Source organism: Protobothrops mucrosquamatus, unplaced genomic scaffold (assembly GCF_001527695.2).
Source record: "Protobothrops mucrosquamatus isolate PMUCROS unplaced genomic scaffold, P.Mucros_1.0 scaffold_128, whole genome shotgun sequence".
Taxonomy (NCBI): domain Eukaryota; kingdom Metazoa; phylum Chordata; class Lepidosauria; order Squamata; family Viperidae; genus Protobothrops; species Protobothrops mucrosquamatus.
The window spans coordinates 654,693-675,584 of NW_015386204.1; the positions used below are offsets into that span (position 1 = coordinate 654,693).

Genomic DNA, 20,892 nt, shown 5'->3' on the forward strand with positions numbered 1-20,892 from the left:
ATTGTGTGGATCACAACAAATTGTGGCAAGTTCTTAAAGAGATGGGAGTACCAGACCATCTTATTTGTCTCTTGAGAAACCTATATGCGGGTCAAGAAGCAATAGTGAGAACTGGACATGGAACCACTGATTGGTTCAAAATTGGGAAAGGAGTCCGGCAAGGCTGTATTCTGTCGCCCTGCCTATTTAACTTATATGCAGAGCACATCATGAGAAAGGCAGGGCTAGATGAATCTAAGTTGGAATTAAGATTGCTGGGAGAAATATCAACAACCTAAGATATGCAGATGATACCACTCTAATGGCAGAAAGTGAAGAGGAACTAAAGACCCTCTTGATGCGGGTGAAGGAGAGTGCAAAAGTTGGCTTGAAACTCAACATTAAGAAAACCAAGATCATGGCCTCTGGCCCTCTCAATTCCTGGCAAATAGATGGGGAAGAAATGGAGGTAGTGACAGATTTTATCTTCCTGGGCTCCAAGGTCACCACAGATGGGGACTGCAGGCAAGAAATTAAAAGACGCTTGCTCCTCGGGAGGAAAGCTATGGCAAATCTACACAGCATACTAAAAAGCAGAGACATCACCCTGCCAACAAAAGTATGTATAGTCAAGGCCATGGTTTTCCCAGTTGCAATGTATGGCTGTGAAAGTTGGACCATAAGAAAGGCTGAGCGCAAAAGAATTGAGGCCTTTGAACTGTGGTGCTGGAGAAAACTCCTGCGAGTCCCTTGGACTGCAAGGCGATCAAACCGGTCAGTCCTAGAGGAGATCAACCCTTACTGCTCTTTAGAAGGCCAGATCCTGAAGTTGAAACTCAAGTACTTTGGCCACCTAATGAGAAGGAATGACTCACTAGAGAAGAGCCTAATGCTGGGAAAGATTGAGGGCAATAGAAGAAGGGGACGACAGAGAATGAGGTGGCTGGATGGAGTCACTGAAGCAGTAGGCGTGAGCTTAAGTGGACTCCAGAAGATGGTAGAGGACAGGAAGGCCTGGAGGAACGTTGTCCATGGGGTCGCGATGGGTCGGACACGACTTCGCAACTAACAACAACATCATACTGTATATACTTCAGGAGCATAGTGAAAAAATGGGACTAAAAATAAATATAAAGGTCAAACTAATGACAATAGATACGAGAACCAGTTTAGAACTGATAATGTGTAGATGCTGGTGTTGTAGATAACGTCTGCCTTTTAGAATCAACATCAACAATAAAGAAAAAAGTATGCTGCAGACTAGAATTTGGTAGAGCAGCCATGAAAGCTTCAGAAAAGATGTTCAAATTTATTTATTTGATTTCTACAGCTGCTTATATCAGCAACAACTCTGGGTGGCTCACAGTTCAGGTGTTGTGTGCATACACTTTCAAAGAATCATAACAGGGTGAGCAACAATATTCTCATGGACACATTATGGCAGGGGTCTCCAACCTTGGCAACTTTAAGATTTGTGGACTTCAACTCCCAGAATTCCTCAGCTGAGGAATTCTGGGAGTTGAAGTCCACAAGTCTTAAAGTTGCCAAGGTTGAGGATCCCTGCATTATGAAAGTGAAAGTTAGACTTTGAAAAAGCAAGATAGTATTGTGTTGTGGCTTTTGAACTTTGGTATTAAAGAAGACTATTGAGAATACCATTGTCAGCCAAGAAAATAAATCAATGAATCACTGACCAAAACCCCCCAGAGTTCTCATTTGAGGCATAGATTACAAGGCTCAAATAATCCTATGCATAGATTATCTAGCAGATATCTAGCTTACAGAGAAAGCTCTAATGCTGGGATTGGTAGAAAGAGGAGAAAAAGAGGACAACTAGCATCCAAGTGGATGGACTCAGTTACAGTAATGATGGGTGTTCTGTTGAAAAGGGTTAGGGATGGATCGTCATGGAGAAAATTCAGACATGCTGAAATGGTATCAGACTAAAGACTATGGCCTATTCTGTCTTTCCAGATATAATGGTCTGATCCCACTTTAACTCTGCTTTTAATGTTAAAAACAATTTTATTAATGCCATTACAGGGAAGCACATTCCAAAGGAATGTAACAAAAATTACATTTCTAATTGTAACAGCTTTTTGACCAGGAAACAATTATGTAAGGAGCTCTTGGGCTCTTCCCTTGTTGGATATTTTCAAGCAAAAGCTGTGATAACAACCTGGAATCAGAAATAAAGATTCCTATACTAAGTAAGGGGACTAGACTCAATTTGTCAGAAATGGCTTCTTCAAGCTCTATTGTTCTATTCATTTTATTGGATATAAATTGATTTACATAGTAACAAAAGTTCAATGCTGAAACGCTATAGGTTTGTTTTGTTTTGTTAAAAAAATGTTCAGTATATGCAGTGAGCCAATTTCTATCACATCATTATATCCTCTAAGATTTTCTGTTTTTCACATGTTTAAATAAACATACAACTCCCTATGGATCAAGAAACTTGCAGACAACTCATTTTTTTGGCTCTCTCCTTATAGTTTTTCTAAGTTGTAATCAAAATTGACACAAGGAAAGGAATAGCTAGAGAATTCATATTATCTCTATTTACTAAATGGTTAATCTTACCCATGTGTTTAAGTGCCTTCACTTTCATAATCCACATTTTTACAACTAAAACCTTGCTACTAAGGTTTAAAATTTCTGTAGCAGGATATTTGTTTCCAAGATAACTCTGAGAGGAGAGATGCTTTCAAGGTCATTTTTTTTCTGCTCAGCAGGCATAGTAGAAGTCAAATCATGAAACCATTGGTTCTCATATCCCAGCTGAGCAGCCAAACTGAATATAAAAAAGAACAACCTAAAGGAGGCTTTGGGAAAAGAAAATGACAAGAACAAATATGTGCATGTTTTTAAAATCACTCAAAATCTCAACTGTATTTAGGTCATGATTTGGCCTTTAAAAGTCAGGTGGGAAATGGAAAAATGGAAAAGACAATAATGAAATAAGTTAAATTAATTAAGCTGCATCTGAAAGAGTTCTGATCATATGAACATAAGTCTCTTTACCTACATGAGAAAATTTGATGTATAATGTTAAACTATAGTTTCATGTTTGCACTAGCAGAATTGTTTCTGAGTGAACGTCAAGCTTCTATGCTGTTTTCTTTATTTCTCCATAAATCAGTTTTATTTTGGCTACTTTTGACTTCTTGGTACACCACAAGGAATCATATAATAAAATGAAGTGTAACTGCTAAAAAGCCACCTACAAAGCATGCGTTTTGAAGATTAGAAAAGTATTATACGATCTGATAGATTCTATACTCTCTAGAATATTTTAAATTCACACAAATAAGATGACAACCATTAAAGTATGGGCAAAAGTTAATGTAAAGGTATTTATCATTCAGGAGAGATGGTAGGCTATTGTTCTTTGGGTGATTAATAAAGATATTCAGTGACAGAAATATTATCTTCAGTCATAGTACAGGAGAATTAGTTGTTCTTGTAAAAAGACTTTCAAAATGTGGATTTGCTAGCTTTGCAATTAATCTAAGAACAATTCATTTTGTGACAACAATCAAACAATCCACTTGATGGGATCTGTATCACCGTGGGGTCCTCAGGTCTACTGGCAAAACCACCCCTTCAGGTTCTTTCAAATAAATATCAAGATGAGCATCAATCTTATCTCTTTGGGGATGATGTTCCACAGGGAGGGAACCACCAGAGAAGGCCCTTCTTCCTGGTCCCACTAGATGAACTTTCTTAGGAGAGGGAACCCATAACATACCTGCCTTCTCATTCTGGTGGGGTCAATAGATGTAACTGAGAAAAGACAGCCCTTCAAATAACCTGGCCCCAAGCCATATAAAGCTTTAAAGGGTTCGATTTTCATGGATAAAATCTATCCATGTAGTTACTAAAAGTTGAACACAATCTGACAGCACATAATTAATCAATTGATCAACCAATCAATAGAGACTGAATTCTAAAATATACTTACACTTTATCTAGAGAACCATTAGGGAGAAAGGCAAGGACAACACTAAAAATTCCTATGATATTTTTTCCCTTAAGATCCAAGCCATTATTCCTTGCATCGTTTCTTTATGCTCTGCTTACAATGGTAGCAGGATAAATAATAACATTTTTCCCAATTAAGCTCTCAATATTTTGAGGATTAGTTGACTGTGGGAATAAAGGGGACAAAGAAGTGACTTTCCCAGTACTGTATCTGCCTTTGCTTAATCTATTCTAAGAGTTAGCAATAGACTATTTGAAACAGAAGGTGAATCATCTCTAAAATTCTGTCAATTTGTAACTATAGCAGGGGCACCTTGAAACTCTTTCCTGTAGGGATTTCTCCTGCCACATTCCATCAGCGGAGAAATAAAGATTCAGTGACTACTCCTTTCTTTTCTGCTGAATTACAAATGAACAAGGATTTACTGAAGTTACAAAGTCAAGCACAGCAAAATAGATGTTCTTTCCTTTTAACATAAGAAGCTATGAGTTTTTGCATTAAAAAATATTCCAAATTGTGTCATTTACTCTTCTTTCCTCAAAAGTAAAGTTTTTTTCAATGACAGATTATTTATCCTTTCTGGGGAATGAGAAAAACGATAGCAAATAGCAAATATCTTAAGGACTGTCACACAGAAGATGAAATAGACTTATCCTCTATTCTCCAGAAGGCACAATCAGAACCAAGAGGTTAAAACTATCAGGAAGCAGGTAAGCGCTACAGGCCAGATTGTATGCACTGTCAGCCAGTGGAACAAGCTGCCACATGATGTAGTGAGTTTTTCATTAAAGGTCTTCAAACAGAGGTTGATCAGCTGGCAAAGGAATATTAATCATGCACTGAAAAGAGGTTTGAACTGGATGATCTTTATAGTCCCTTTCAACTCTATGATTCTGTGAAATTAGTCTGCACCTGTATTTAAACCTGCAGGCAGTACTCTGTCCAAGCCATCAAGAATCACAATGGAGCAATTGTGGAATTTGATTGTACTAGGGCACGGGTTGGCAACCCATGGCTCTGGAGCCACATGTGGCTCTTTCAGCCTTCTACTGCAGCTCCCAGTCCTCCTTTGCCATTTGCAGAGAGAGAGAGACAGAAACAGAGAGAGGCACTTGAGCTTCCCTTCTCTCTCCCCCCCTCTCTTTCTCTCTCTCTCTCTCTCCGATCTTCTGCTCACCTAGCCAGCTGGCCTCACGCTGTTCTCCAACAAGCTGATAAGCTTATTGGGCGGGCTCCCTGCCTTTGCTGTGTCTCCGGAGAAAGCAGGAAGCAGCAGAAAGCAGCAGTTCTCTCTCTCTCTCTCTCTCTCTCTCTCTCTCTCTCTCTCTCTCACACACACACACACACACACAGACACTTTTACTTACTTAGTGGGGGAAGAGGACTGGCAGACCAAGGGCACGAGAGAGCCAGCGCAATAAGAATGTGTGTCAGCTTGTCAGAAAACAGCGTGAGGCCAGCTGGCCAGATGAGCAAATCAGAGAGAGGGAGAGAGAGGGGGGAGAGGAAAGAGAGAGAGAGGGAGAGGAAAGAGAGAGAAAAAGAGAGGGAGAGAAAGAGAGGGAGAGGAAAGAGAGAGAAAGGGAGGGAGAGGAAAGAGAGAGAAAGGGAGGGAGAGGAAAGAGAGAGAGAGAGGAAAGAGAAAGAGGGAGAGGAAAGAGAGAGGGAGAGGAAAGAGAGAGAGAGGGGGGGAAAGAGAGAGGAAAAGAAAGAGAGAGAGAAAGAGAGAGGGAGAGAAAAGAGAGAAACAGCATGAGGCCAGCTTGCCAGGTGAGCAGAAGATCGGAGAGAGGGAGAGAGAGGGGGGAAGGAAAGAGAGAGAGAGAGGAGAGAAAGAGAGGGAGAGGAAAGAAAGAGAGAAAGAGAGGGAGAGGAAAGAGAGAAAGAGAGAGAGAGAGGGAGAGGAGAGAAAGAGAGAGAATGAGAGAGAAAGAGAGGGAGGGAGAGAAAAGAGAGAGAAAGAGAGGGAGAGGAAAGAGAGAGAGAAAGAAAGAAAGAAAGAGAGAGAGAGAGAGAGAGAATGAATATATGTTGTCCTTACTGGACTTTTAGTAAAGAACGTTTAATTAAATATTTTGATTTTTTTTTTAATTAAGAGATGAGGTATGGGGATAATTATGCTGTATTTAAAGATGGTAGATAAGCTACTAAAATTGTTTTCACCTGTTGGGATGAAGGAGAAAGGGTTTTTTCCCCCTCTTTCTCCGGCATAAAAATTTGTTTTCTTTGTAGCAGTTCATTGATTTCATAAATGCAATACACTATAGTTTTTTTATACATAGCATAAAGGTAAAAAAGGATATATGCAGTGTTATCTTCATTTTAGATGTCAAAAAGGTTTTGTGGCTCCCAATTTTTCTTTTCTGTGAGAAACGGGTCCAAGTGGCTCTTTGAGTGTTTAAGGTTGCCGACCCCTGGACTAGGGAGACTTCAGAATTTCCCCTTTGGTATGAAACTGCATGAATGTTTTGGTCCAGTCATGATTCTTCGATCCAACAGGCCCCACCTAGTTGTTGAAGCGGGAGTGCTGGGTGCTCTGTTTTGCATTTCAGTCAAGGCAGAATTGCAATAAACAAACTAAGGTTTAAATATGAATATAGAAAAGGACTTAGATTTGCTCATTGGTTCTTACAATTAATCAGTTAAGATTTATATGTATAAATATTATGTTTATAAAAGAAATTTTATAAATTAAAACATATTTATAACAAGTGAAATTATTAAAAATATGTATTTGATTAAGGGAATTGTATGTAGCAGTTAGAACAGCTTATAAACTCTGAATGTAAATACATAACTTTATTGTGTATTTAGCAGCTTTGAGTTGAGCTTGGACGATCTTGAAAAATTAAGCAATATCAAACCTTGTCAGTATTTGTATATGGGAAATACAGCAAATATCAGAGGCCTAGGCCAAGGGTCCTCAACCTTGGCAACTTTAAGACTTGTGGACTTCAACTCCCAGAATTCCTCAGCCAGCAAAGCTGGCTGGGAGTTGAAGTCCACAAAAGGTGCCAAGGTTGAGGACCCCTGGCCTAGACTACAATGAAAAGAGATCCATTGGCAAGCCAATGCCATATTACTGCCAAGAAAACTACATGGACATGTGCCTGTAGTCATCAGAGGTACGTGTAAATAAATGGAGATTTTACCTCTTGACGCCTTATTTCTTATTAAAAAATGCCAGCTTGCTATCATTTCAAGACCGTAGTTGGCAAGAGGCTTTTAAATGTAACAGAACAGCATCTTTACAGCCCTTCCCAGCAACTGCTCGGAATTTATTTCCAAATAATTAGACAAGCACACTCAACAAAAGCTGAAAATGTGAGGGAAAGGCTGCATGTGGGAGATGCTTCTGATGTATTTATATCCATTTTCTATGAAATTTCATAGGGATGTTTGTGACTCCACAATCTGAAATACCTTGTGGATTGTGGCACTGACTGAATTAGATTTTGGAGTATTCTGTTACTGGCTAGCTGGGTATGAGCACTTGTTGGTTTATGTTGGTCCCTGAACATTCTGTGTTTTGGAATCAGAAGAAGTGAAAATTAGATTTAAATTGCTTTATGAAGAATTGTTGGTGAAAACTATGTAGTGTGGAAGTACATAGAATTGAACTGATCTCATTAAGTTGAAAGCAAATTCAACTCCTATTTTCCTTAACTTTTTTTTCCCATTTCAGCAGTCTAATTTAGTGGGAAAAGTTAAAACATTGCCGCTATTGTTAGAATGATGGGAAATTCAAGAGATCCTGAATCATCTTCTGTTCATTTCTTCCTTTAGACATCCTGTCTCCATGCATTCAAACAAATCTGTGTTTTAACCTCTGCATCACACTGTGCAAACCCAGAAATTGCTATAAAGGTTTCTTTTGTTAGGTTTAGATGCAGGGTTATACTCCTTAATGAGTTTTATTTCTTAGTTTGTATAAACGCTAGTTTCAGAAATCAAGAGCACTGTAAACAGACTAAAAAGTACAAAGACAATTTAATGAAATATATAAATACAAAGATAATCTAACCAAACATGCACCAATCCTTCATAAAGCAAATTGAATCTAACCAAATATATAAGCCAGAAAATGTATTTTGCAAAAGACATTTCCTATAATGTAAATACCCATAACACATGCACGCACGCGCACGCACGTGCGCACGCACGCATTCTCACACACACACACATACACAGAGAGATGAATTCTCAGAAAATTACTGAAATTATATTATGAAATAATATAATAAAGGAACAAATATTCTAATGATTTTTTTCTTCAAGTCTAAGGATTCCATTTCATATTGGTTTGAATAATAATAATAATAATAATAATAATAATGATGATGATGATGATGATGATGATGATGATGATGATGATGATGATGATGATGATGATAAAGTTGGAAGGTACCTTGGAGGTCATCTAGTCCAACCCCCTGCTCAGGCAGGAAACCCTATACCATTTTGGACAAATGGCTGTCCAGTTTCTTCTTAAAAACTTCCAGTGTAATTTTTCTAGGAATGTAGCATGATTTGTTAAATTACTATTGAGTTATAGAAAGTCATCTTTTATGCTTACAACCATAGTCCAAAGACAACATGAACCAAAAAATGTGTTCTGATCTTACGCTTAAACCTGAATTACATGGCATTGCTTCCTTGCAGCTGAATCCTAACTGCATTTATGAATGGACTGGGAGGGTCAGTCAACTGATATGGTTGGTTTTTAAACTAATTAATCTGACAAGATTAATTTTACACAAATAAATCTGAGAGATTAATTCATATATTAATGTTGCCCTTTCCTGCCCGAACAGATTTCTTCTGACAGATATTATTAGTGAAGCAAAGGAATAGTTTACTGATGCTTTTTAAACTATATGGAAGATAGTACCATGATTTAATTATTTCCTTTATGATATAGTCTTGTGCTATGCAGAATCATTTTTAATTTAAAAGTGTTTGCTTTTCATCATAAATTATTTAAAACATGTTGCTATTTCCCAGAATTTTCAGGAACTTAATTCTTAAGGGACAAACATTTGGATTATCTAGTTTAGATATTTCCACTATAACGTTAGCTCCATCAAAAACTTTTGTGAGCCAAACTAGAAATGTATGTTTAAATTCTTATCATAAGCATAACTTTTACTTAGCAGAACTGATATGCCTGAAACAAGTAGCAGCTGAATGCAAACCTGCATGTATAGTGAAGTTATAGAGGAAATCTTAATGGAAGTATTCACCTAGTTTAGTATTCAGCAGTCTTCATATTTTTGGGTTATGTTTTAGGCTTCTTACAAAGCTGCTCATTTTCTTTTTTGAATTCTCTATAATCTGTCTGCAGGACATCATCACATAGCTAAATCTAATTTGCATCACTCTATTGTGACATCATAGTTCATGATAACTGAGGGAGATCACCCATATTATTTATCCAGGAAGTAGGTAGAAGCATCCTATAATGTTGGGAAAGCCACAACAGATCCAGCAAACCAGAAAAATAGCAAGACTTTCTCTTTTTAAAGAACGATTTAAGTATTTGCTTATTTAATATTTTAGCCAAAGACATTTCTATTTCTCAAAGAACAATAGTCCTGGCCACAGAATAAATGACAAAGAATAATCAATCTGCTCCTTAAACGTAAGGGGCATTTCAGTATTACAGATTTCCTGGAGATGGTTTGTTTATCTCTAGGGGACACCCAGTAATGATTTTCTGATATAGGAATAATGTCTGAATGGTCCTCCAAATAGATTATCTGGATGTTCTGTTTAGACAAGAGAGGTGGTTTTTAGATATGCAAATCTACTTGAAACTAGAAAAATGCTGAGGCTAGATTCTTAGGGAATTTCCACCCTACCGCCAATTCCACTCCCTTCTTAAAAACAGTTTGAGAATAATTTTCTGAAAACAAGGAACAAAAATAACTGCCCTGCTCTTAGTTGTTTCAGATTCTGCAACAATTCAATCCCCCCATGCAAAAGGCAAAGACAGAGAAGAAGAAAGTCTCAAACAGTCCAAACATGCCTGTCTGAATTAATATGCTCATTATTTTTTTTATGAAATAATAGATTTAAAGTAACTGTATTTGTTCCAACTGGGACCTGCTCTGGAGGATCCAGCATTTGCTTCATCTCTTTATTGTCTAGTTTCTTTACTGTTATAAAACAAAATGTTCTACAGAACTCGAAGGTTTCCTGAGCTAATGAAATAGTATATTTTATTTAAATCTATACTGGGCCTTATGCAGCCAATCACATATAGAATGCAAACAGACCAGCACCTGCCTCATAACACCCCAGATTCAACAATTGTTGATAAGAAAGACAAAAAATTCTGGACACTGGATGTTCTGTTGGAGATAGCAAAAGAAAAGAGAAATAACTGGAGAAAATCACAAAATATAAAGACCTGCAAATAAAATGGCTGTGGCAAAAGAAAGCAAACACAGTAGCAATAGTAATAGGTGCCTTGGGTGCAATCTCAAAACATCTGGAGCGCCATTTGAACACCACTGGCATTGACAAAAATCACCATCAGTCAATTGCAAGAGGCAGCTTTAGTTGGAACAGCTTACATCCTGCAGCAATACCTAACACCATCAAACAACAACATCTGCCTCTTTCAGGTCCTTGGGAAAGACTTAATAGGTGAATAAAGGTCAGTGGTGGGATTCAGCCAGTTTGCACCACTTTGGCAGAACCGGTAACTAATTTTTTGTTGCCCAGGCCCAGAATGGACTTCTGGAAGTAGCATCCACACAGAGAACCGGTTGTTCACATATTTGAATCCCACCACTGATAAAGGTGCCAAATCCAGTCTCAACATCTGGCTGACAGTGTGACCAACCATAATAATAGAAAAAAGTCTTGATTTACATAAAGCTGTTCCCCTGCAATAGAGAAAGAGGATACTGGCAATTTTTCATGGGTTGATTCTGCTAAGACTGCTGAGGAGAAAATGGAATATTGACATGTCAGTATGTACCTTACAGGACTTAAGGGAAGCAGAATCTCAGAAACAGGAAGGAGCAATGAGATAAGAGTTTTTTCCTATGGGAAAGCAGCTTGCCCACAAATACTACAAAGCTCCAGCGTTCCCAGCTGAAAATCAGCCTTCAGAATATTTCAACTTGAACAGCATCTAAGGCAGAAACATATTGGTTCAGCTACTGAACAGAGACAAGATGCCCTTATAAGGTGATTTCTAGCTAATCCATCAGCAGCTTGACCTGATATGGCTTCAACATCCATTACCTCCAGCCAGCATGTGGATTATTCTTCACTGAAAAATCTATCCATTTAAATAACTTTCAAAACAAAAGCTTTCAAAAACAACAGTTACAACTTAAAGCAACAACATCAATTAATCTAAAACTACTCAGGACTCATCACATGAAATCATAAATATCAGAGCTTCTAAATGTAAGAAACGAATACTCAATATTCAAGCATTTTTGCCATCCTTTTATCCATGTCTTTTGTCTTATTTTACCCAGCAACAACAGAATTTCAGGAGTTAAAACTAGAAGTCACATAAGTGAATATTTACACAGATTCCAGGGAAAGTACAATGATCTTTTCAGATTGTAACAAAATCTGAATAATAACTGTCTTAAGATTCTATCCTATTTATGTCTGTTGTTGAGCTGTCAAGAAATGAAAGCTAGATCTAGGTTTTTGTCTCGTTTTGTTTCATACGTAGAGTTTCAATAGCAAAAAGGTTGTTCTTCCACTTTGCTTTAAAATATGTATTTTTAAAATATCTTTCTAACACTTTAGTGAATGTACAAATTATAAGACAGCTTCCAGATAACAATCATTAACAATCATGTCAACACACTAGAGCTAGGTATGTTAAAGATAGTTAATTTGTCCAAATATGCTAGGGAAAAACAATTTTACTGGCCATGCAGATATCTGGAATTTTAGAAGAATGTTATAGACACTCACAAAATGGTTGCCCTGGAGAATGAAGCCAAACACAATGTAACAATTGATCTGAGGGGGATTTACCTCATGTAATAGTATGTGGGAATTACCTTAGGAGGCAGGAGGAAGATCTCCAGCCTAGGCAATGGTTGGCTAAGAGGTAGATCAGTCCCCACAGGAAGTGTTTTAGAAGGGATCTTCTCTAGTAAATCAGCCTTTGGAGTATTTCTATTTGAAAAGCATTTAAGACAGACTAAAACGAGAGGAGGGGAGAAATACTTTACAAGATTGATGTTAGCCTTGAAGGTAGTCCAGACAACAAGCAAAACTGGAAACATTGTATTTTAAAGTTACATTAAACAGAATCTTGCAAGATTGAAAGTATTTCTCTCTTCTGTTCTTTCCGGTTTCTAGATAATCCGGAAGGGTGTATTCTAAAACGTTTCCTATGCTTTTCCCCCACCTGTGAACTGAGTTGCCTCTTATCAAACCATTGATAGGCTTCCTCCTATCTCCCAGGATCATTCCCACTTATAATCACATCTGGTGAGGGAATCCTTGTCAGTCTCTTGAGCTCCTCCTCACTTCCACTATAGACTTGATTGCCCTGCTTACCTTTGTCTGTCTGGACTGCAACAATTAATCCATTGTTCATTTCTGTTCAACCAATGTTTATGGGGCCTACAGCGTATAGGTTTGGGTGTGTCCCAGCAACATTTTTGTCAATACAGATGAGCCTGAATTTCCTCTTCCATTTAATCAGAAAAATCTAATTAAAATGGATCTGGAGAGGGAAATATCCTTGAGCACACTGTAATCTAAAGGTACCAATACTGCCTATCCTATCCTAAAATATACTGTGAGGCAAAATAATTTCCCCTTTTGGGAACAATGGGTGGGAAAAGGAGAGCAAAATTAATTTGTTGCATAGAATTTAAGGGATTATTGATTAATACATCAATACAAGCCAACTCCCTTATTGATTTTGATTTTGTTTAAACTGGGACTTTATTTTTGTTTTTAATTGGGATTTTATAGTCCATCTATTACACTGAATACTGCTATCATTTAGATTTGCCAATACATAAGAAAAGCAAATAATATGAACATGATATTTGTGAAAGCAGTGATGCACAGTTTCAAAAATATGGCGAAGAGTAGCATGCATGCTATCAAATTCTGCAGTAGGCTTAATGGGGCTTACACAACTCAACTTACCACTTAATGGATGAGGAACAGTATATTGTTTCTTCTTACTTGTAATGGAAGCTGAGGAAAGCTTGCAAGATAGAGCAGTTCCTTGTTTTTTACCCAAATCCTCACTTTGTTGTGCTTTCCTCAGTTGCACTATGTGTTCGAGTTTTTTTAATCGTTCTTGTGAGCGGGAAATAAAATGAGGCTTGTGAACTTCCAGTGCCTCCTTAAAAAAGCAGAAATCAAAAGGATACCATTAGTGCAGACATGTCAAACTTGCGACGTCACGTGATGTTGCATAACGTATCGGGACGGTTTTGCCATTGCCAGCAATGGGGTGGGCGCGGCTTCCGGATGACACATCCAGCCCGCAGGACAGCAGTTTGACACCCCTGCTCTAGATGTAATGGCTGTAATGAGGCATCTTTTGGCAATGTAGACTGTGCAACATCATTAAACAAATGGATACTAGCTTTAACCACATGTGTCAGAGGAGATAACCAGTGCTATGTACATATTACTTAATCACATTTGTTCATTTTGTCCTATTAGGGTATTTTATTTATTTATTTATTAAATTTATATGCTGCCCATCCAAAACAATTCCAGCTGGCTTACAATAAAATAAGAATGCAGTAATAAAGGATGGAAGAGGATGTGAAATGTCTTCAGTTTCCTATGTTCCAATATTACTTACATTGGGAATTTGAACAGAAGCCTGTGTATAACCAGCATATTTTTCCTGCAGTAAATGCAAGTAAAAAATTCATTGCAGAACTGCAAGAAAGATAGATTGGGTGAAAGCCCAGTATATGTAAAGACATGGGGAACAGGTGGGCAAACAAAGCCCTATCCTTTATTCAATCTTGCATGTGTTATGCAAGTGTAATACTTGAATGGACTATATTTTGCATGTGATTTTTAAAACCATGATGAACCACTCATATTTCCAGGACCACACATAAAATAATCCCCTGAGTCTGCTTCAGCCCCTATTACTGAAAATAAGTTGATTTTCTGCTATTTTGAGGATTAAAATACACAGGAATTATTATGTAAACACTAAAATATGCTTAATATAATTAAAAAACCAAAGACCCCCACCCCCCAAACTCAGAGGGGGCAGATCCTGGCTGCAACCACATGTGCTTCTGTCCTCTTTACATAATTGCTCTGTCCTCTGAAAAATATTCAGTATTATGAATTTGAGGGAGATCTATTTTTCCAGAGCTAGTTGTGTAGAAATCCTAGGATATGAATTCACATAATCTTCTGCAGTTAAGGGGAATTATCAGATTAATAAGAATTATAAATAATGAGGGAGATGGTTAAAAAAAGTATACTATATACGCAAATAATAGCATGGCTTAAACCAGGATACTAGACAAGTCACTTCCAAATTCAATGTATCATGTAAGCAAAATGCTTCTCAGCAATAAGAGCACATTCATAAAACTACTGATTTTCTGCTTTTAAAAAACATAGGAGCAGTAAATGTCTTTTTGCTCCTAGTGGATTTCCAAGGAAATAACCATATCAATGTGAAGAGTTAGCAGGGAATGTGGATATTTTACCCTGAGAGTCAGTGGGCTTGCAGGAATTTTCTCAGGCTCAAAGCAGACCTCTGAAAGTTGGAAAGCTTCATGTTTCTCATGAGGAACATCTGGTTCATGGACTGCAGAGGTGGTTAACCTGTTGACCATCTCTTTCTTCACATTTATCTTATATTCTTTGGACTGGCTGGCTGACCCATATAATTTGTAATCACCTTAGAAAGACAGAAAAGATTGTTTATTAAGGGATGATAGCCAATTTGTTTTTTTGTTCTTCTAGATATTTTCAAACCCAGGAGGCATCTCTAAAAGAAATATATACAGTAGAGAATGTAGACTTTTGTGCTTGTTTAACCCTAAAAGTCAAATCATACAAAGTTTCATAAATAAGCACAAGTATTACTAAAGTTTTCCTTCAGCTGGAGATCCACTAAATCTGGGTGTATACCAGGGTTATTGTATTTAACTAATTATACACCAGGAGAAAATGAAAAGACAGAATCTATATAATGTATATTTCAAAATCCCTTTGTTATTTCTGAGCCCAGAAAGGAGAGACAATAGAAGAAGTCATTTTCCATCTGCTTGCTGAGGCCAGACTCTACTAGTCACCCCTCAAAGCATTCATTCAGGCCTACTGACATTAAGCCATTATAAGAAGTGTAGTTTTCATTTGTCTTTTTTATTGTTTTCTTCCTCCCCAATACCCTTTTTGTATGCTGCATATTACATCTTTTAAATAGCGAGTCTAAAGACAGATGCTATCATGTTACTTTATTGATCTCAGCCTCTCCAGAATAGCTGTAGAAAGACCTCTTTAAGCGGGATGAACAGTCATCCTGATGGCAGATGCAGTTCTGTTCAAGTAGGTCTAAAGTGAAATTGATTAGGGCAAAAAGCCTCTAACTTCCGAGACATCTGAAACTAACCAGGGAAAAAAAAGGTGTGTTATGGTGACGAGCACCCAGGAGATGCCAATTCTATATGCAGCAGCTGTGAAAAAGGCAAACTGCATGTTATGGATCATTAGGAAAGCGACTGAAAATAAAAATGCCAACACTGTAATGTCCTTATGGTATGTTCATATATGGATTGCTGCATACAGTTCGGGCCTGCAGATTAAAAAACAACAAGACAGATTAAATGCCTTATCTATGGTATTATCTAGTCTGGAAGAAAGATGTCCGGTGGGAGTGTGGTACATGATCAGGATATATAAAACCATGCATGAATGGAGACAGTGAAGAGTTCTCCTCTGTTCTTCAGAACATTCAGACTGGTCATTATCCAGTGAACCTCTTTGGAAGGAGATACAAGGCAGGCAAAGAAAGTGGAAGGATTCTTATGTGCTTTTGTGACTTTGAAATTCTGGGGTTTGTGCAATGTGGGCTTTGTGTTCTTAAGGAATGTTTGGCAATTTCCATTTGGCTGATGGCTGATGTCTCGTGTTAGCTTCTGTTGCTCTGCTATTGTTAGCTGTAGGTTTTGCTGCAAGAGATTTTGAAGTATTTTTCTCCTGAGTGGATTGTGCCTGTAGCATTCCTTTACTTATGAATGGACCATTTGGGGAGGCTGCCCTAGCCAGCACTTACTACATTTTTTTTTCTTCCTTAAGTGCTGGCTGCCGGCTCCTTAACTTTCTTTTCTAGCCAGTAGCTAATTCTTAAAGGGGAATGTGCCTTTTAAAGCTAGTTCCCTCAGTGGCTTGTCTTTTCTGTCTCTGGAGGCTTTTCCTTGTTTGATGAATATATGGAAGAGGGAAAATATGGGGGGAGGGTCAAATTCTTCCTTCAGAAGGAGATGGGAATGGGAAAGGGAGGCAGGGAGGGAGGAAAGGAAGTCCCGCCTTAGCACTTGGCCACCAGCAGCCCTGCCATTGACTTTGCTTGTCAAAAGGTTGCAAAAGGGGATCACATGACCCTGGAACACTGTGACCATTATAAATATGAATCAGTTGCCAAGCATCCAAACATAAATCACATGACCCTGGGCATGCTGCAATGGTCATAAGTGTGAAAAATGGTCATAAGTCATTTCAGTGCAATTGCAACTTTGAACAGGTTTTTTTTTGGTCATCAAGTTTTTGACACCTTGCTAGGCGGTACTCAAATATTGCCATATCCTAAAAATGGTACAATTGTTGAAAAAGTTGAAAAGCCCTGCTCTAACCAACTAAAGAACCAAGAAGTAATAATGCTGGGTCTCCTCATAAAATTCTTGGAGGAAGAGATCTGAATCAGAAAGTTCAGCTTGAAGTTCATACCCTTGGCAGCTACTTTTAATAATTTCTAATGAAAAAATGTGAGAATTGCTAAAAATCCTATTTATTTTACTAACCATTTCACATTAGTTAGGCAATATCCTAGACTGGCACTTCTCGTTTGTTTTGAACTGTAAATTGTTATAATGATTTATGTTTGCAGTCTTATAACTTAAAGGCTTTATATACAACCTCTAATATAGGTAACAATTAATGAAAATTGCAACAACTTATTTTGATGCAAATAATTTTACTTTAATCCTTTGACATACAGCATTTTATCCAGCTTTTAAATTCCTCTGATGGAAACTCCTTTTAAAAGCAAGTGCCATGTTGTATGCAACTTTCATCAGCAAACTATCAGATGCAAAGTTTTGATTGAATTTGAAGCGGAAAAGACCTGCTAACAACCTGCATTTGATACTGATGTTCATCTATTATAAAGTCGGTGGGCTAGTTGGTGGGGTGGAACCTTCCCAAAGTCCTCAAAGAATTCAACAGAGTTCATGGCATACTTCTATACCAACTACACATTTCTACTCTTAACATCATATATGGAATGTTTCAGTGGTGGAATTCAAATATGTGAACAATTGGTTCTCTGTGTGGATGCCGCTTCCGGAAGTCCGTTCTGGGCCTGAGCAACAAAAAATTAGCTACCGGTTCTGCCAAACTGATGCGAACTGGCTGAACCCCACCATTGGAATGTTTCAATCTAACTTGAGTTGCTTCACTTATGATGGATATAATGATGGTTTATATTCTGGATTATTCTTTCTCTGGCAATTATACCCCCTAAAGTGCTATTACTAATAGATGAGAAACTAATAAAATAAATATTAAAACATGATACCAATTCATTATAAATTAATCTAGTCAGATTTTTAAATTGTTTTCATTATTTATTATCTTGATTATCTGTTCTTTTATTATCACCATTTTCTTGCTTAATTTATTAATTCAGAGATAGTGTTGTATCTGAAATTCAAATAGCCATTTACAAAATATTGTATGAGCCTCTCACTAAAAATGCAGGTTTAATTAGAATAACAGATAAAGCATCCTTGATGCCCCTTTCTTGCCACACTGGCAATAAACCTAACACATTGTTTCAAAGATTCAGCTTCAGCAAAGAAATTATTTTGTGCATGTTTGAAACTTTTTCAGACCAGCAAATAAGCAAACTATGTTTTCTGCACCTTTTTTTTTTGAACAGTACCAAATACTTTATTGGTTATTGCTTGGATTATTTTGTGGTCCCACTAATTATTGCTTGCAGGCAAATGGTATTTCTTCCAGTTCTTCCAATGCACCATTGTTGCTATTTTGTCATGCCATTGGTTGTAGTCAGTCTGTTTAGTCTTCTTGCAGCCTCCAACTAGATGGTCAACCATTTTCTTCAGCTTCTTTGCAGAGGCTGCTTTTACTGTCTGATGCTGACTTCTCAATTCTGGGATGCATTCTCTGTATGCTTTTGTTCTTGAGGCTTGGTTTTGCACAGGCAGAAATAGCCCTCATTCTCTTTCTTAAACTTTCATGCTCTTACCCATTGCCAGCTCTTATTATTTGCTTTGCCTGCTACTATTTTTTAATGTACTGGCCATGTAATGTTTTGCTTGCCATATCTATTTTCTGTTCTTCACTTGGTCTTTCTTCTACTGGTCTCTCAAGTACTCAGTCAATCCTCATGATATACTAGCTTCAATGCAGCTTCTTCACTTCAGATACTCTTCCAATATCTTTATTTCTCCTTCAACCATCTGGTGTACTTGTAACATTCCATGCCCATCTATTTTCCTTGGTAAGTAGAGTCTGCCAACACTGCTATGGGGATGAAAAGTATGATTCTTGTAATTATTTTTTCTGGTCTTCTTATCCAGGGCATTTAGTTCTGCTTGAGTCCAATACACAACTCCAGCTGTGTATCTAATGACTGGAATTGCCCAGGTATTAATTGCTTGTTAGTATTTCGTCCACTGAGTTTGGACTTCAATATATTCTTCACTCTCATGATATATTCACTACCAACCTTCAATGTCTTTGATGGCCAGATATTTGTACTGATTTTCTTCATCCAGGCTCTTGAAATTATTACCATAAGGTATCTTGATTCCAGATTTCTTTGTTTCCCTGGTTGATGGTAAGATTGACATATTTGTTCAATCCAAACTCGATTGCAATATCTTGGCTATATTGATCTTTGCACAAAGCTTTTGTTATTTCTGCTGACTCCTGTTACTTTAGGTACTTGACTATCCAGTCATATAACAGGGAGTCAAATGTTTTGTTGTAATCAGTTCAAGCTACATTAATGTTGGTTGTGTTCCTCTTGCAATTTTCTAAAATCATCTTATCAATTAAGAACTGATATCTTGTTCCTCTGCTCTTTGAGCAATTTCCATTCTGCTTAGGTGGAAAGAGGTTATTTTCAACTAGATGCCTGATCTTCCATGTTTGTGGCTCTTCTTGATTTTTGATTTTGTATCCAAGATATTCTATTATAACAGCAGCTGTTATATGCTATACATTATCTGGATTGTTTCTTGCAGTGAGCTGGTGCTTATATTTGATATTATGGTATTGGCATCTTTTAATCCTTGTGCTAGCTGTTTTTTTGGAACAAACTTCAATACTGGCAACCTCTTTCTGTGCTTTTGTAGATCAGGGGTCCCCAATCCCCAGGCCACAGCCCACTACTGGTCTATGAGTTGTTTAGAACCAGGCCACCTGAAGTGGTGGGCGAGTATGCAGGTGCATCCTCACTTCTACGAGTAGTGGGCAAGTGTGAGTGTGCTCCACTTGGGCAAGTAGCAGGTGTGTGCCTGCCACTCACATAAATGGAGCTTGCGCTTGCCCACCGCTCACATGGAACCTTCCCCCTCCCCCCACTGGTCCACAAAGCTGAAAAGGTTGGGGAACTCTGTTCTAGATGTTCAATTATTCTTTGTTTCAAATTTCTTTTTTTAAAGGGCTTTATTCTTTCCGAAGAGAAAGCAGAGGACAGGGTGCCTAGAGGTGCTGACCTCCTCTACTGCCACCTCCTCCTTTGGCTCTACAGTCTGAGTTACTGCTGGCAAGGCTTTATTTTCATCCTGGATAGACCTTTGCAGTTCTTCTAATTCTGTTTCAGTTAATACTTTACTTTGTATTTTGTATAAATCTATGTTAATCTGCTAGCCTTGTTCTGTTATTTCTGATTCTGAATATTGTTCTTTCCAGAATTGGTATATTCTTTCAGATATTCTCTTCTTGTTATATTTGGTTTGTGATAACAGCTGTGATAACAGATGATTATTTCTTTGTTTTCAATCTTTGTATATTTATGTATTTGCAACGGATAGACAACTTTTGTTTCAATAGTGTTACAGCTGCTGGCCCTGGTTGCTCAGCCAATACTCCTGAGTACTGTAGACCACAGGTGTCAAACTCGGCGTGTCACGTGACATGTCACGACGTATTGTGACTTTTTTTGCATTGTCGGAGCTGGGGTGGGCATGGCCTCCGTATGATGCAACTGGCCCATGGGCTGGCAGTTTTACACCCCTGCTGTAGACCATTTATCACCAGATGTCCATGGAATCCAACATCTAGCATAGTCCTTATTGACTTATACAATGGCTGATCTAGTATGGGTTATTGTAAATTTATAAGACAGACATTCTTTGTATGGTTCCTCTGATGAGACCTGTCCAGTATGGCTGAACCTCTCACAACCATGTCAAGGTAGTGGCTCAGTGGAAGGTTAATAGAATAACGGAATTGGAAGGGACCTTGGAGGTCTTCTAGTCCAATCCCCTGCTCAAGCATTTCAGACAAATGGTTGTCCAATCTCATCTTAAAAACTTCCAGTGCTGGAACACCCACAATTTCTGGAGGCAAGTCGTTCTACTGAATGTCAAGAAATTTCTTCTTAGTTCTAGGCTGCTTCTGTCTTTGATTAGTTTCTATCCATTGCTTCTTGTCCTGCCTTCAGATGCTTTGGAGAA

General features: G+C 37.9%; 1 protein-coding gene across 1 annotated transcript in view; it reads right to left on the reverse strand.

Annotated features, from left to right (window-relative positions):
- CUNH10orf90 (chromosome unknown C10orf90 homolog) overlaps nucleotides 1-20,892 on the reverse strand; it is a 65,295-nt gene that overhangs the window by 11,869 nt on the left and 32,534 nt on the right. The window contains exons 4-5 of the mRNA XM_015817496.1: nucleotides 14,668-14,861; nucleotides 13,118-13,319 (exon numbers count right to left, since the gene is read on the reverse strand). Coding sequence (XP_015672982.1) covers nucleotides 13,118-13,319; nucleotides 14,668-14,861 — 396 coding nt within the window. The remainder of the gene's footprint in view (nucleotides 1-13,117; nucleotides 13,320-14,667; nucleotides 14,862-20,892) is intronic.